Here is a 16,570-nt window from a genome sequence, read left to right on the forward strand (position 1 = left end):
AATGTTATGAATTGTATTGTAAATGTCTGATGTGCAGGGTATCTGATATTTGACCCCTGTGAAAGAGTTGTTTGACTCCCAATGGGTCACAATCCATAGGTTGAGAATCACTGTTCTAGAGGGACAAGGAAGGTATTTAATAGGACCTGGGGTATCCTTACCAAGCCTTGGCATTGCCAACCTTTAAAATTTGATTCCACTATGAATTTGGTATAAAATGCTGTCTTGCACTTGTTCTCCATTCAGCTTCTATTATAAGCCCAACCAGCAAAATGGTGCCAAGACTGTAATCTTGCTGATCACCATTTCCTGTTGTTATAATCTTGAGATAAACTGAGAAGCCTACTTTTCCTCCATGGCTCCTCTGGTTATGAGCAATATGAACCTGGGTAAATTACTTCGATGTTTCTGTTGTTTTTTTTCTCTAAAATGAGATTAACAGTAATCATATTACCTCACTTGGGTTGCTGATAAACCAATTCTGTGAGATAGTATATGTAAAGTTCCATGCTGCTGCTTAGCCTGTTATAAACAGTTGATACCTAGTATTTGTTCTATATAAATATACTTATAATTCAATACTCCACTATGTTACAATTATTAAAAAACAAGAAATGTGGCCACATAATTAAAATGATATCCTCACTATGTGTGGAAATATACCCCTTTAATCCCAGTACTAAGGACTGAGGATATAGAATCACAACTTTGAGCCTGTCTGCATACATGATGAGGCCTTTGGTGTTGGAACAAAATCAAATTGTCAAGTGTGGTGGCTCACAGTTGTAATCCTAGAATTTGAGAGGCTGAGTCAGAAGGATTGCTTGAATTTAAAGCCATCTTGTTTTAGAAATCGAGATATAGGTCTACCTGGGCTATTGTATGAGACTATGTCTCAACAAACTAGCTAATCAACCAACTACTAAAACAAAAAGACCAAACCCAAACCAAAAAAATACAGTATCATAGACTAGCACTAGATAGCATTAACATCAGTTTGATGGTGAAATAACTTCATAGTATAAGCCATGCCTGCAAATGAAGATCCACCTTTACTATTGCACAGTAGAAGAGGGCACCCTCCATCTTACATCTATGTCTTCATCCTTTCTTCTTTGCTCTCTCTATATGAAGCCAATCATTTGATCCTTCTTTATTGTGCTTTTTTTTTTTTTTTTTTTTTTTTTTTTTTTTTTTTTTTTACAATTTTAGTTAATTATCACTGGAGTACCCAAGCTGGACTTTGAGGTGGTAGCACTCTATTCCTTGACAATATATGCCAAAGACAGTCACGAGGCAACAGCATCACAGACCATTTTTGTTCAGATTGAAGATGTGAATGAGCCACCTACTTTCACTGGATCGCTTGCTCAGGAAGATCAAGGTACTAGGGGTCTGTTTTGGGGAAAGGAAGCCCTGTGGACGTAGATATAGGTCCTATGTCTTATGTGCTTTTATGGTACCTTGGCTATAAAACAAAAGGGGAATAATAATTGGCAACGGTTGTGCTGGTGTGATGGCTCAGCAGGTATTTGTGATGTAAGCCTGATGATCAGGATTTGACCTGGGAACCCATGGTAGAAGTAGAGAATCGACTCCTGAAAGTAGTCTCCTGAACTCCACACACATTATGACATATGCATGCTCCCCTACACACACACACACACACACACACACACACACACACACACACACACACACATTAAATAGCTGATGTGTACTGGGCCACGACTGTGTACAAACACCATCCCGAAATCTTTAAGTGGATTGTTTTGTTTAATGCTCACAACACTAGAGGTAAGTTCTTCAGTCCCTTAGTTCCACCACACAGAAAATAGACTTAGGTGAAGTGACTTGCTTAGTACCAAAAACTATCCATGTATTTGATCACAGTGTGCTAAAATCAATATCTTAAATGTGTCTAGTTGTTAAATTAAAAGTGTCATGAGGCCTGTGGTGATGGTCTTTTTTGCTCCTTGCTCTCTTACAATGTAGGTATCTCTTTCTGTCACTCTTTCTCATTCTATGAAGTCAAATATTTAATTCCTACTTGTGGAAAAAATCCATACTGTTCAACTAAAATATAAAATGGTTCAGATGTAGGTATGCCTACTAACTGGACTTGGTTACTTGTCTTGTGTCAATGAAGTCAGTCTCTTCATTGCTCACTTAGATGGAAACTATTCCCCACAGGTTCATGTTTCAGCAATCATCCCTAGCAGGTGGCACTGTTTTGGGAGGTCATGAATGTTTGGGAGGTGGAGCATTACTGGGGGAAGCAGATCACTTGAGGCCTTACAGTTTACTTCCCATCTGTGGTTGATATATTGTGCACCCCAATAAACTTTTCTGGGGTCAGAGAACAGAACAGCCACCATATTAAACATAGATTTAGGCAGTGGTAGCCCACGCCTTTAATCCTAGCATTCAGGAGGCAAATATCCGTCTGGATCTCTGTGAGTTCAAAGCCACACTGGAAACAGCCAGGCATGGTGACACACACCTTTAATCCCAGGAAGTGATGACAGGAAGCAGAAAGGTATGTAAGGCGTGTGGACCAGGAACTAGAGCTGGTTAAGCTTTTAGGCTTTTTAGCAGCAGTTCAGCTGAGATCCATTCAGATGAGGACTCAGAGGCTTCCAGTTTGAGGAAACAAGATCAGCTGAGAAGTTGGCCAGGTGAGGTTAGCTGTGGCTTGTTCTGCTTCTCTGACCTTTCAGAATTCACCCCAATACCTGGATTCTGGGTTTGTTTTATTATTAATAAGACCCTTTAAGATTCGTGCTATACCCATCTACTTTGTTTTCTGTTCTGTGGGGAAATAAGTAAAGTGTTCTCCCTGCACAGTTCCACTGATATGGAGTCCCAGCTACCATCCTTTTCCCCATGATATACTTTATCCTCTCAAAATATCAGCTAAACAAATCCATCCACCTCTAAGTAGCCTCTTGCCAGGAATTTAGTCATAGCAAGGAGAAAAGTAACTATCAAAATCATTGATTCAACTGAGATGTCAATCCTGCTTTGATGCAAGTCTTAGTTAGAGTTACTATTGATGTGATAAAACATCATGACCAAAAAGTAATTTGGGGAGTGTGGTGGTTTGAAAGAAAATGATCCCCAAAGGGAGCGGCACTCTTGGGAGGTATGGTCTTGTTGGAATAGGATTGGCCTTGTTGGGGGAAGTGTGTCACAGTTGGGTTGAACTTTGAAGTCTCCTTTGCTCAAGCTGCACCCAGTGAAGTAGACCACTTCCTGCTGCCTACATATTAAGATGTAAAACTCTCAGCTCCTTCTCCAGCACCATGTCTGCCTGTATGCTGTCATGTCCCACCATGATGATAATGGACTAAACCTGTAAGCTACCCCATTAAATATTTATATTCCTTCATAAGAGTTACTATGATCAAAGTGTTTCTTCATAGCAATAGAAACTCTAAGACAGAAGTTAGTACTAGGGACTAGGGTATTGTTGTGATAAGCTGGACCATGCTTTGTTTGAAGGAGTATGGACCTTGCAACTGTGAATCAGAAAAGCAGTTCAATGCTTTAAGTGCTGCTTAATGGGGCATCCTAGTATGAGCATGGAAGACAAGTTAATTTGAGTGTCTTTTTGAGTGTGATTTGAATCGTGGGTTCTGGATCAAGAGGTTTCATGTTAGTATGTGGCTTAGCAATCCTCCTTGTGGTATTTTGGTGAAGAATGTGACTGCCTTTTGCCATTGTCTGAAGGGTCTCCTAAGGCTAAAGTGAAGAGTTTCAGATTAATTCTATTGGTAGAGGAAATCTCAAAACAGCAAGGTATAGATTCTGTCATATGCTTAGTTATTAGTGCTAACTCTAATGAAGATTTATAATGAAAAGGAGCAAGCTGAGCAGGGTAAATCACAAAATGTAAAATTTGAGGAGAAAAAGAGTGGAAGGGAGCCAAATCCTGCGTTCAAGGAAATAAATGGATTAAGAAATGGAATAAAGGGAGTGGTGACCTCAAGGCAAGATCCCATCCAGCTAAGTTTCCCACTTGTGAAAAGGAATTAAAGAAAAGTTTAGGTCCAGGTGTAGTGGTGAACGAACACCTTTAATCTCACTACTGCCTCTGCAGAGGCTGGTGGATATCTTGAATTTGAGTCCAGCCTGGTCTACAGAGCAATTCCAGAAGAGCCAAGCTCTGGCAGTGAAAGGAATCATGGAAAAACATATAGCTGGTGAAGCTGTAATTGAACAAGGGGCCATGTTCCAGCCCCATCAAGCAGCAGAACATGGCAGCTTTGGCTGCATGACTCTGGCTTTAGAGTAAAGGATAGAAGAAAGGCATTACGGAATCTCCCCCACAACTAAGGAAAACTGCTGAGGCCAGGCATGTGTCAGGAGTGTCCCTGAATGGAGGACTAGAGAGCCATTGAGTGAAGCTGTGAAGTTGAAGTCTGAATAGCCTTAGAGACCGCAGTATGTTACCAGAACTGTGGGATAGCTGCTGAGGAGAGCTGCTAACAGGGAGCAGAACCACCCCAAGAGAAAGAAGTGTGCTTCAGTCAACAAAGCTGAAAGGAGTTGGAGATCTAAAGAGTGTTTTGACATCAAACATGGAGATGCAGAGTTTGGAGTTTGTCCAGCTGGTTTTTAGTCTTGCTTTGGTCCAGTATTTCCTCACTATGATCCCTTCCCTATGTTTTGGAATGGTAATATATACCCTGTGCCATTATATGTTGAGAGTATGTGATCTGCTTTTTGATTTTAATTTTATAGGAGATTAAAGTAAAGAAATTGCATGAATCTCAGAAAATACTTTGAAGTTTGGACTTTAAAACATTGTTGAGACTATGGGGGCTTGTGAAGTTGGACTGAAATGCATTTTGCATTATGATATGGTTATAAGCTTATGGGGGCCAAGGAATGGAATATGGTAGTTTGAATGTAACTGGCCCCCATAATCTCATAGAGAGTGGCACTATTAGGAGGTGTGGCCTTGTTAAAGTAGGTGTTGTGGTGATATTTTTTTTTTCTGTGTACCTCAATAAAGTTTATCTGAGGATCAGAAGAAAAAGCCAGCCACTATAGTAAACATAGAGGTCAGGCAATGGTAGCACATACCTTAAATCCTATCACTCGGAAGACAGACAGGAAGTAACAGAGCTGGGCAGGAAGAGGAAGTAATGTAGCTGGGCAGAGAGAGGAAATGAGATGGCAGAATAGAAAGACATATAGGTATAGTTATACAGGAAGTAGGTCTCTTTGGCTGAGAATCTCCAAGTGGTGAGAATGTGGCTGGCTTCTTTTTGCTTTTCTGATCTCTCGGTTTTAACCCCAATATCTGGCTCTGGGTTTTTTTGGTTCTTTTTTTTTTATTATTATTAATAAGACTGTTTGGCAATTTGTCAACAAAGTGTGGCCTTGTTGGAGGAAATGTGTCACTGTAGGGTTGGGCTTTGAGGTTTCGTTTGCTCAAGCTACACCCAGTGAGATAGACCACTTCCTATTGTCTGCATATCAACATGTAAAATTCTCAGCTTCTTTTCTAGCACCATGTCTACCTGTTGCTGCCATGACCCACCATGACAATAATGGACTAAATTTCTGAATGCAAGCCACGCCACTAACTGCTTTCCTTTATAAGAGTTCCCATGGTCATGGCATCTCTTCACAGCAATAGAAACCCTAACTAAGACAGGGAGTAAAAAGTTTATTTAGCTTACACTTCTGCATTGTAGTTCGTCATTAAAGGAAGGTAGGACAGGAACTCAAACAGGGCAGTAACTTGGAGGCAGGAGCTGAAGCAGAGGCCGTGAAGGGGTGTGGCTCTGTTTCTTTTTCCTTAGGATCATTGGCTGCATTGGATCACAGGGGTGGAGAGAACAGAAGTGGGCAACAGGGTTCAGGATGGGTATGGATGGATATAACAGAGACAGCCCTCCAGGAGATGACTTCAGTGAATCAGCTCAACTTTATTCCATTGTATAGCAAATACATAGGATTGGGGAGCCTGGGGACAAACCCTAATTTATATTAAGTGGCACGCTCCTATCACAAGGCTTCCTATGTAGCAGTAGGGTCCTACAGCACAGCTCCTAGCACAAATCTTCTAGCAGGAGACCCTGTGCCAAGGGTCAAGCTAAAGATAAATCAGGCATCTGGCTTAGAGACAGCTTTCAGATAGGTCAGTCATTTGGGCCCAGGAATTTCTCCAGATAAGGGCAGGTAGAGGCAGGCGGTTTCTCTGGGGAGGGAGGGAGTGTCCATGTTGCGACACTGTTGGAAAAAGCTGCTGGGCCATGAGAGACTGCAACCTTGACTAGCCATGCTTTCCAACAGAGGGGTGCTGCTTGTTCAACATGGTTTGTTCAGCTTCCTTTCTTACAGAACCCAGGACTACCAGCTCAAGCATAGCAACACATAGCACTCTCCCATCAGTCACTAATTAAGAAAATGCCTTAAGGCCGGATCTTATGGAGGTTTTTTTTTTTTTTTTTTTCAATTGAGGTTCCCTCCTCTCAGATAAATTTAGCTTGTGTCAAGTCAATATAATCCTATCCAGTACAATGCCTATGGTATTTGGAAGTGCCAAATAATGTGTGGACATAATTAGTGCTCCATGGATATCAATATCTCTCTTTCTCTTCCCCAAACACATGAAGTCTTTGGTAGATTCAAGGTTGAATCATGCTCATTTGACTTCTCAAACAGTGAGCCAGGTGCCAGAGTGCTTGTGGGTAAGCACAAGGATTACCAACAGGTAACCACAAGGGTTGTCTGTTGAAAGTGTAGGCCTATGTGGCCATGGTCCAAGTAGGCCTTGAAGACCTCCCTGGTATCCAGAAGTACTGCCTTTCTCACAAAATGGGGCAGCAATAAGTATGGATGTTCTCCTCTGGATTCAAGAGTCTCACATTTCCCAGCTTTATTAATTCCCCCAAAGACTCATACATTTGCAAGCTTGCAGTTATTACTATTATCTTAAAATGTAGCAAGTGGGCATGTGGCTCAGAGATAGAACATGTGCTTAACATGTGTGAGGCCCTAGCTTTCTCCACAATATATATGGGAATAGGGAAAACTTAAGAAGAAAACAAATATTGAAAAAACATTGATGTGTTGGCTCTGTAGCCTTGGGCTTGTTAGTACTTTTTAAATCACAATAAAACTAGAATGATAAAAATCACCAACAATGTTAAGTGCTTAGCTATTAATAAGTATTAAAATTGTTTAATATTGTTATTTAAAAATTTTAAATCTCCTTGTATGCATGAATGATGATAGACAATACAGTATTGTCTGTAATCATTATTGTTACTACTGGATTAACTGGAATCACTGTATAAAGCATCTATCTGTACTGAGTAAGTACCGTACTTTAAGATTTTAATTTTTATTATCATATATTTATTATGTATAATAATTTTATTATGACATTTTCATGCTTGTACATGATATATTTTGATCACCTTTATCCCCTGTTATGCTTTATTCACACAATGAATGAACTGTTTGGGGAGTTAGTACTCAGAGACTCAGAGAATCATGTCTATTGTACTTTTTTTGGGCAGTTACTGAGATTTACATCACAGAAGACACTGCCCCTGGCACCATCATTTATAAAGCAGCGGCCAAGGACCCAGAGGATGCTGTGTTGGAGGTAATTTGTGTTTTGGAATAAAGATTATCAATGCCTGGTAGTCTGTACATGATTATATTTAAATATAAAGACATAAAAACAATCAAGTTATTTATACCTTTCAATTAATTCCCAAACTCACCTTTGACTTATCAGGATATTTCAGGTGAAATGACTGAAGTTATCTAGGTAATTGTTTCTATTCTATTGCATCCAGTTCTGTGTAGGCAGACCCAGCCTAACTCTCAGGTACTTTTAAAGAAAAGATGTTGAGATATTTCATTTCATTTTTAGGGATCTTGGCTGCCCATACTGTAGAGAGACAAACCCAGCTTTCTGAGATTACTGTGTATTTCAGAACCTTAGGTCTTATCCTCAGACTTCTTAACACCCCAGGGAGGAAAGAGAGGTGGAACCTCAAGGCTTCAGATTAACTTCTGACTTTACCAGTGGAGATCACTTACCACTTCTGCTTTGCTAGTTCAACTGCAGAGTTGTGGAAATGCCACATGCCTGCTTTATCTTCTCTTGTGTGGCTCTCTCATTGTAATCAAACATCATAAAGGATTTTAAAGTAGTTTTTAAAATGTGAAACATTTTGTAAATGGCAGGATTTATAATACTGTTTTAATTTTTGATACCATATGAAATCATTATGGCATTAAGCCAGGATGTTTTTGACTTAAATGGGTTGATAGGCAAGAATAACATGTTTTAAATTTTTAATGTTGTATCTTTTTTTCAAAGTGGCTAAAAGTGAGAGGCTTGTTCATGTTGATACTGTATTTTCAACATTTGCAAATAACTGGATTCTTCTTCAAGGCAACTAAGTCTTAGAAAATTTTATTTATGCAGTAGATGGCCACTCACATCTGGCACAGTGTCCACCTGGCTTTTAAAATTACAATGGAACACTATGGTTGTCAAGATCCCCCACACACATTTGTCTCTTCCTCCTCCCAAGCACAATGCCACCTCCAGGATGGGACTAGAAAGGTCACAGTTTGCTTTACAACATGCAATTAAACAACCTAATCATGCATATTGCTCCAAATTAACATGTTCCAGATTATAGTATTAAATCCAGTACCTAGCAACTGCAGCTACACAGAAATCAGCTAGTAAGCAGCAATTCAGGGTTCTTCATGATAGCTCCCCACAATGTTGACATTTTAGTATAGAAAATATGTGACAGTCCAATAGGTTTTAGTTGCGACTCTAACATGCAATCCAAATGTCTTACTAGCCAATTAACACAAGTAATTAATTTCAAATGATGGACTCCCAGTTGCTTGCTCATACAGATTAAACATTTCTGGTCCTGGCCCTATATTTTTCTTAGAAGAGGACTGATTCCTGGAACACATTTGGAAGGCCCATGTAATGTTCTTTGTGAATTTTACCAAACACGGAATGACATTTCAGTAGTGATATAGGCTGTGGAAACTTCGATTTAGACACACTCCTACACACATCCTCTGACACAGTAGATTAGACCAGATGTGTTATTTAAATACTATGACTGGATAGTTCATTTGTTTGAACATTTATATTGACTCAGAGATAAACTTACTCTAATGTGGAGAAGAGCTTGTCCCTCTTCTGAGGCCTGAGAGATAGTGTTGATGACATAAATAACTGTATCATGATAGGCATATATTTTTATTATTAAATCACCATGATATCATTAAAGTAGACAATACCATTTGCTGTGCTATAACTTAGTGAATCAATAGCAAAAGCATCATGTCTTAAATTCATAGACAAAGGCGTTTGTTTAAACAGGAAGTTGTAGAGTTAATTCAACTCCATGCCCAGCTGTCTCTAAATCTTATTGTTTCCTAGCTCACTAACAGTTCCCAAAGTTTATTTCAAAAGCTATGAGTTCTATCATATGCACAATGAGAGAAATGAAAAATCACATGTGTTGTTTTGTTGTTTTTGCTCTTTTGGGGGCCCACCACCTATTTCCCAAATAAATCACACAGAGAGGCTTAATTATAAAGCCCCAGCCTTAGCTTGGCTTCTTTCTTTCTTTTTTTTTTCTTTAAAAGTTTTTTTTTTTTTATTTTACATACCAACCACAGTTCCCCCTTCTTCCCTCTCCTCTCCCCCTCCCCCCTCATCCACTTCTCAGAGAGGGATAAGGCCTCTCATGGGGAGACAACAAAGATTGGCATATCAAGTTGAGGCAGGACCAAGTCCCTCCCCACTGTGTCAAGGCTGAACAAGATATCCCTCCAGAGGTAATGGGCCAGTTCATGCACTAGGGATAAATCCTGGTCCCACTGCCACAGGCCCCACCAACTGCCCAAGCCACACAACTGTTGCCCACATTCAGAGGGCCTAGTTCAGTCGTATGCAGGTTCCCCAGCTGTCAGTCCAGAGTCCATGAGCTCCCATTAGCTCTGGTCAGCTGTCTCTGTAGGTTTCCCCATCATGAACTTGACCCTCCTTGCTCCTATAATCTCTTCCTGCTTCCTTCAACTGGATTTCAGGAGCTCAGCCCAGTGCTTGGCTGTGGATCTCTGTATCTGCTTCCATCGGTTATTGGATGAAGTTTCTATAATTACAATTAGGGAAGTCATCAATCTGATTACAGGGGAATGCCAGTTCAGGCACATTATCTACTATTGCTTGGAGTTTTAACTGGGGTCATTCTTGTGGGTTCCTGGGAATTTCCCTAGCATCCGGTTTCTCCCTAACCCTATAATGACTCTCTCTATCAGGCTATCTCTTTCCTTGCTCTTCCTCTCTGTTCCTCCCCCAACTCAACCATCCTGTTCCCTCATGTTCTCATGCCTCTCCCTTCCCCAAGCACTCCCAGTTTATCCAGGAGATCTTTTCTATTTCGCCTTCCTAGGGCAATCCATGCATGTCCCTCTTAGTGTCCTCCTTGTTACCTAGCTTTTCTAGGGTTGCGGTTTGTAGCCTGGTTATCCTTTGTTTTATGTCTAATATTCATTTATGAGTGAGAACATACCATGTTTGTCTTTCTGGGTCTGGATTACCTCACTCAGGATGTGTTTTTCTAGTTCCATCCACTTGCCTGCAAATTTCATGATGTTATTGTTTTTCACCACTGAGTAATACTCCATTATGTAAATGTACTACACTTTCTTTTTTTTTTCTACTCTTGACTTTTTTTTAAATTTAATTTTATTTTATTTTACAATACAATTCAGTTCCACATATCAGCCACGGATTCCCTTGTTCTCCCCCCTCCTGCTCCCCTCCCCTTCCCCCCAGCCTACCTCCCATTCCCACCTCCTCCAGGGCAAAGCCTCCCCCAAGGACTGAGATCAACCTGGTAGACTCAGTCCAGGCAGGTCTAGTCCCCTCCTCCCAGGCCGAGCCAAGCCACCCTGCATAAGCCCCAGGTTTCAAACAGCCAACTCATGCAATGAGCACAGGACAAGATCCCAAGAAAGACATGGGGATCACCCAATGAGAAGTGGATGAGATCTACATGAACAGCCTGGACATGAGTGGGGGTAATGAAGGGCGAGGGTTGAGAGAAAGAGAGCTTGGGGGAGCAGGAGGTACCACATTTTCTTTATTCATTCTCCCATTGAGGGGCATCTAGGTTGTTTCCATGTTCTGGCTATTATGAATAATGGTGCTATGAACACAGTTGAGCAAGTGTCCTTGTGGTATGATTGTGCATCCTTTGGGTATATGCCCAAGAGTGGTATTGCTGGGTCTTGAGGTAGATTGATTCCCACTTTTCTAAGGAACTGCCATACTGATTTCCAAAGTGGCTGTACAAGTTTGCACTCCTACCAACAGTGGAGGAGTGTTCCCCTTGCTCCACATCCTCTCCAACATAAGCTGTCATCAATGTTTTTAATCTTAGCCATTCTGACAGGTGTAAGATGGTATCTCAGAGTTGTTTTGTTTTGCATTTCCCTGATGACTAAGGATGTTGAGCAATTCCTTAAATGTCTTTCAGCCATTAGAGATTCTTCTGTTGAGAATTCTCTGTTTAGACCTGTACCCCATTTTTAAAATTGGATTATTTGGTATTTTGATAACTAATTTTTTGAGTCCTTTATATATTTTGGATAATAACCCTCTATCAGATGTAGAATTGGTAAATATCTTTTCCCATTCTGTAGGCTGCTGCTTTGTCCAAATGATGGTGTCCTTTGCCTTACAGAAGCTTTTCAGGTTCATGAGGTCTCATTTATTAATTTTGATTTTAGTGCCTGCACCATTGACATTCTATTCAGAATGTTGTCTCCTGTGCCAATGTGTTCAAGGCTGTTCCCCACTTTATCTTCTTCTCTCAGGTTCAGTGTAATTGGATTTATGTTGAGGTCTTTGATCCACTTGGACTTGAGTTTTGTGCATGACAATAGATATGGATCTATTTGTATTCTTCTACGTGTTGACATCCAGTTATGCCAGCACCATTTGTTAAAGATGCTTTCTTTTTTCCATTGTACAATTTTGGCTTCTTTGTCAAAAATCAGGTGTTCATAGATGTGTGGATTAATGTCATAGTCTTCAAGCTTGGCTTGTTTCTTGCTAACTTTTCTTAACTTTAAATTATCCTATCTATCTTTTGCCCCTGTCTATTTCTGTATACCTTTTCCTTTTTTCTTACTGTGTCTGGCTGTGGTGCTGGGTGGCTGGGTGGCTGAGTGGGTGGCCAAGAAGTTCTTTCTCCTTGTAGTCATTCTTTCTTTTTCTTCCCAGATTTCTCCTCCTATTTATTCTCTCTGCCTGCCTGTCCCGCCTATCCTTTCTCCTGCCTGGCTACTGGCCATTCAGCTCTTTATTAGTCCATTAGGTGTTTTAGACAGTTTTAGATGGTAACACAGCTTCACAGAGTTAAACAAATGCAACATAAAAGAATGCAACACATCTTCGAATTGTTAAACAAATGTTCCACAGCATAAACAAATGTAACACATCTTAAATTAATATTCTACAATACACATGACCTCAAGATCTTAGAAATGTCAACTACATATCTTTTTTAAATTTATAATGTACTGTATATTAAATGCTCACAGAGTTGTCTAATAGAGGCTTGTTTTCTTAATAAGTTTTGTTTTAATTATTTGTCATTAGTACTTATAAATGTATCATCTGTTAACATGTTGTAATGTTTAATTAGCATTTCATTAAGTGCAAAGTTTATATTAGGTCTTAGTCTAAAAATAATGTGACCTATCACTGGCATCATAATAATGATGAAAGATGAGAGAGAGGATGTTGTTTACAGACCAAATGTTAATGTCCTGAGGCTGGGTTTCATCAACATTCAGGCTACCTGAACCTCAGGACCTGACTTCTTCCTGCTGTGCCACTATTACCCAGGGTATATATTAAGGATATCTGACATTATGGTGCAGTAGATATTCTCAGACACAGAAATTGCGAGACTAATCATCTTTATAACAAAGAAAATCTGAACAAAAAGAAAATCAACATTTTTCTTGGGCTCACCCAGGCACACTGCTACCCTAAGACCTGGAAGGACTAGGAAATCCATTTTATCACACCTTAGCTCAGCCCACCTGGAACAGAAGGTCAAAGTCTGCCGGAAGACTCATAGTAATTACTAGAGGCTGAGTGAATTCACATGAGAATGAAAAACTGGGAGCAGTCTTAGTTAGGAATACACTTTCATGGATTTTAAATCAAGGAGCTCCACTGGATTTTCACAGTGCATACCCCAAAAAGAGCACCTGTGTGTCTAGCAGAGTGAAAAAGGATTATCTCAAAACAAACAAACAAAAACACAAACAAAAATCTCAAGCCCTTTCTTGTCCATTCAAAGCTTATCTCTCCATTTGAGAGAAAGGAGATTTTGATGGAGGTTTTTCCCATCTGGAATATACATACATAATTTTATATGTATGTACAGGAATGTATATGCACATACTTCTAGACATATTCATATATATAAAGTGATACAGTATTATTTATAGCTGCATGTAGATTAGTTGAAATGTATATTGGAAACTCAGAGGAAACAACTGAAAAATCTTGTAACTGATACATTATGGGAGAAAATAAAATAATGCAAAATACCCAGTGAGAACAATAAGGGAGAAAAAGAACAATTATAACTCATGGAAAACAATTATGACAATTTTAGATATTAATTTAATTAACAAAAATTCAAAGAAACTGTCATGGTGAATTAAGAGATTGGAGGCTCAACCATATGTTGTCTACATGAAACTTATTTTAAATATAAAAACTCACATTGGTTAAAAGGAAAAAGATAGAGAAACGATATATCCCTCTAAACCAAGCTAGGTAAAGATGTACTAATAAAGCAATGTTCGTTAGAACAAGCCAAGGATGTCTTGATTTCATCAGGGAGTGATTAAATGTTGCCATAGAGAACTCTACTCTCTTCATGTATCACATTCACAAGGCTGGGGGTGTCAGATGATGATGTTGTTGGCTTTCACTTGAGACTGAAAATATTCCTCTCTGTGGTAATTATTTAGATGCCTCACTGGTTTTCCCCAGCTCTACCTTGATAGTCTACATCACATACCATCCTCACCACACAGACCTCCCCACCTCAGCCCATGAGACCTTATCTTTCCCAGTAACACAGTAGTGGCAGTACTACTTTTAGGAATCAGCATGTATCTTTCTTGGCTATTATCTCAAAATTTAGTTGAAAGTCTGAGCACACTGTCACAATTCCATTCTGCTTTAAGCAAAATCTTTTTTTAAGAACAATATAAATGCTTTGAAATAAGAAATGGGGAATAGAATAGCTTATTCAACATTTATTGGGTCATTGCCCTTCTTAGTGGTGAAATAAATGTATGACCCAAAAGGAAACTCTCTAATGCGTCTTGCCTAGTGTGCTTTTGGGAACAGTCAATGAGCATTGGGTGAAATAGGTCCAGGCTCTCAAATGATAACAGATGAGAATGAGTGGAGGGCAGAAAGAATGACATTGGAATGTGTCGCAAGCAAGAAGGTAGATAAGATGCATGTAGTTAGTATAACAAAAGTTATATTTTATTATGCTGAGGGTCATCATACTATGTTCACACTCTAAATTTCTAACTACCATCTTAAGCCTATTACCTATCTCCCCAAGGTTGTTCATCTGTGCAACAACATCTTAGCTGAAGGTTAAATCCCATCTCAAACAAAAGTCTCTGTTTTGAGAGTCAGGATCTTGGGAGAGATGCTCCAGCCATAGGACAGATCAAGGTGGCGTCTCTCCAGATATGCAGAGCAGAGCATTGCTCTTGGTCTCTGCTTATGGACCGTCCAGTGGGCATCATGGGGTCTAGGACTGTATCTGCTTATCTCGAGTGAGTGATGTCACAGAGTTCCGGCTATCGTGCAGCTTTGGGTATAGTGGGGCTCCTGACTAAGCTATTTTTACATGTCTAAAAGGCACTTTACTATGCTCATTACTGACTGTGATAGGGCTTTTCCCATAAATACGATTCAACTAGCTCAAGGTACCTAGTTTGAGTGACAAGTCTCAGGACATAGATATTAGGATATGTGATGGTGTTCTGTATACTTTTATTTTCTTTCAGATATTAGGAAGTACTGTTGAACCTGAGTTCTAATAACTTACTGGAGAGACTTAAAAGTCCCAAATAGGCAATAATTTCCGAAAATTTCATTATAGTCATTGAAACAGAAAGAGCCATACCATTCTGTGATTGATAAAAAGTCTCCTTCTATGTCTTCATTATTTTTGTCTCTTTGCTAACTGTGATGACTCAATGTAACCTGCAGATTATATGCAGAAATAAACAATATTTTCTGTTCAGTGAAATGCATTGACTGAAAGCTGACAATGATCAGATTTTTAAGGGGAAGTGATATTTGGAAATTTTAAGGGGCATAATTAGTGATGGGATCATCAAAAGACTCAACAATTATACTGTAGCCAAGCTTTTAATTATGGGTCTGAAGATTTTAATTACATACTTCTATTTTATAACACAGCTGTAAAATAAACATTAAAGGCAAGAAAAAGATGAGTCTGTTGCATTAGAAACTAGAATATGTAAATTTTTGCTTTGTGATTCTTCTTTGAATGCATTGTTCTAACATATAATAATTTTGGGGAAGAAAGAAACCCATATCCTTTGAATAGCACCTACATTTTCTAATTTTCTGTTTCATTAATAGGGGAAAACATACATCAAATAGGTCAAATGTAGTCACCTGGTAGAAGTATGAGATCATGTCATTTCCATTCATTCATTTCCATCAAAATTAGTAAGCAGGAGCTTCTTTCTTACATGGATCTTAGACATTTGGAGAATATATTAGGACTCTTGTGGTTGCAATTCATAGAAAACTTGACACAAATAAGATCTGTGGCTGCAACCCCTGGAATGGCCAGATGTACAGACCAAGTTTCCAGCACAGTGACTTCAAGTTTGCATGTTAACAGGGTGATGCTCACTCCAGAATCGATGAACTTGGTTTGCCCTGTCCTCTTTAGAAATAGCTGATAGATGGCAGGTTGTGGTGGCATGTATCTCAATCCTAGCACTTTGGAAACAGAGGCAGGCAAATCTCTGAAGTTTCAGGATGACAAGAGCTACACAGGAAAATCTTGTCTCAGAAAAATGAAAGAAAGAAAGAGAGAAAGGAAGGGAGGGAGGGAAAGAGGGAGGGAGGAAAAGGAAATTAGGCACTCCTGTCTGAACCAGAAGATCCTCATTATGGTGAGGTTTTCTTCAGAACTTTCAGGACTGGCTGGCAATATAAGCTCAAGTTTATTCCAAATACTCTGTCTCCACAAGCCTCTTCTGAGTTCCAGATCCCTCCTCTGCATTTACTGGCCTGTGACTCTGCATGGCTCTGGGCAGAATACCTTTGGGCGCACCAGTCCCAGCCTCCTATGTTATACTTATGGCCACAAATGCACCAAGATACATCACACCCCGAGCTTATAGCCTGCCAAAACTAGCGTAGCACTATTAGGGCCAGGTTCTGTGC

The 16,570-nt window shown here is 39.6% G+C and overlaps 1 protein-coding gene across 3 annotated transcripts in view; it reads left to right on the forward strand.

Moving 5' to 3' along the window:
• LOC107401016 (cadherin-related family member 3) overlaps positions 1-16,570 on the forward strand; it is a 112,188-nt gene that overhangs the window by 28,601 nt on the left and 67,017 nt on the right. For 2 of the 3 annotated variants that reach the window (XM_042284257.2, XM_076544491.1), the window contains 2 exons: positions 1,213-1,384; positions 7,542-7,630. In XM_042284257.2, the coding sequence (XP_042140191.2) occupies positions 1,213-1,384; positions 7,542-7,630 (261 nt within the window). The remainder of the gene's footprint in view (positions 1-1,212; positions 1,385-7,541; positions 7,631-16,570) is intronic. The other variant, XM_076544492.1, reaches the window with a different exon arrangement.

Source organism: Peromyscus maniculatus, chromosome 9, assembly GCF_049852395.1.
Source record: "Peromyscus maniculatus bairdii isolate BWxNUB_F1_BW_parent chromosome 9, HU_Pman_BW_mat_3.1, whole genome shotgun sequence".
Lineage (NCBI taxonomy): Eukaryota > Metazoa > Chordata > Mammalia > Rodentia > Cricetidae > Peromyscus > Peromyscus maniculatus.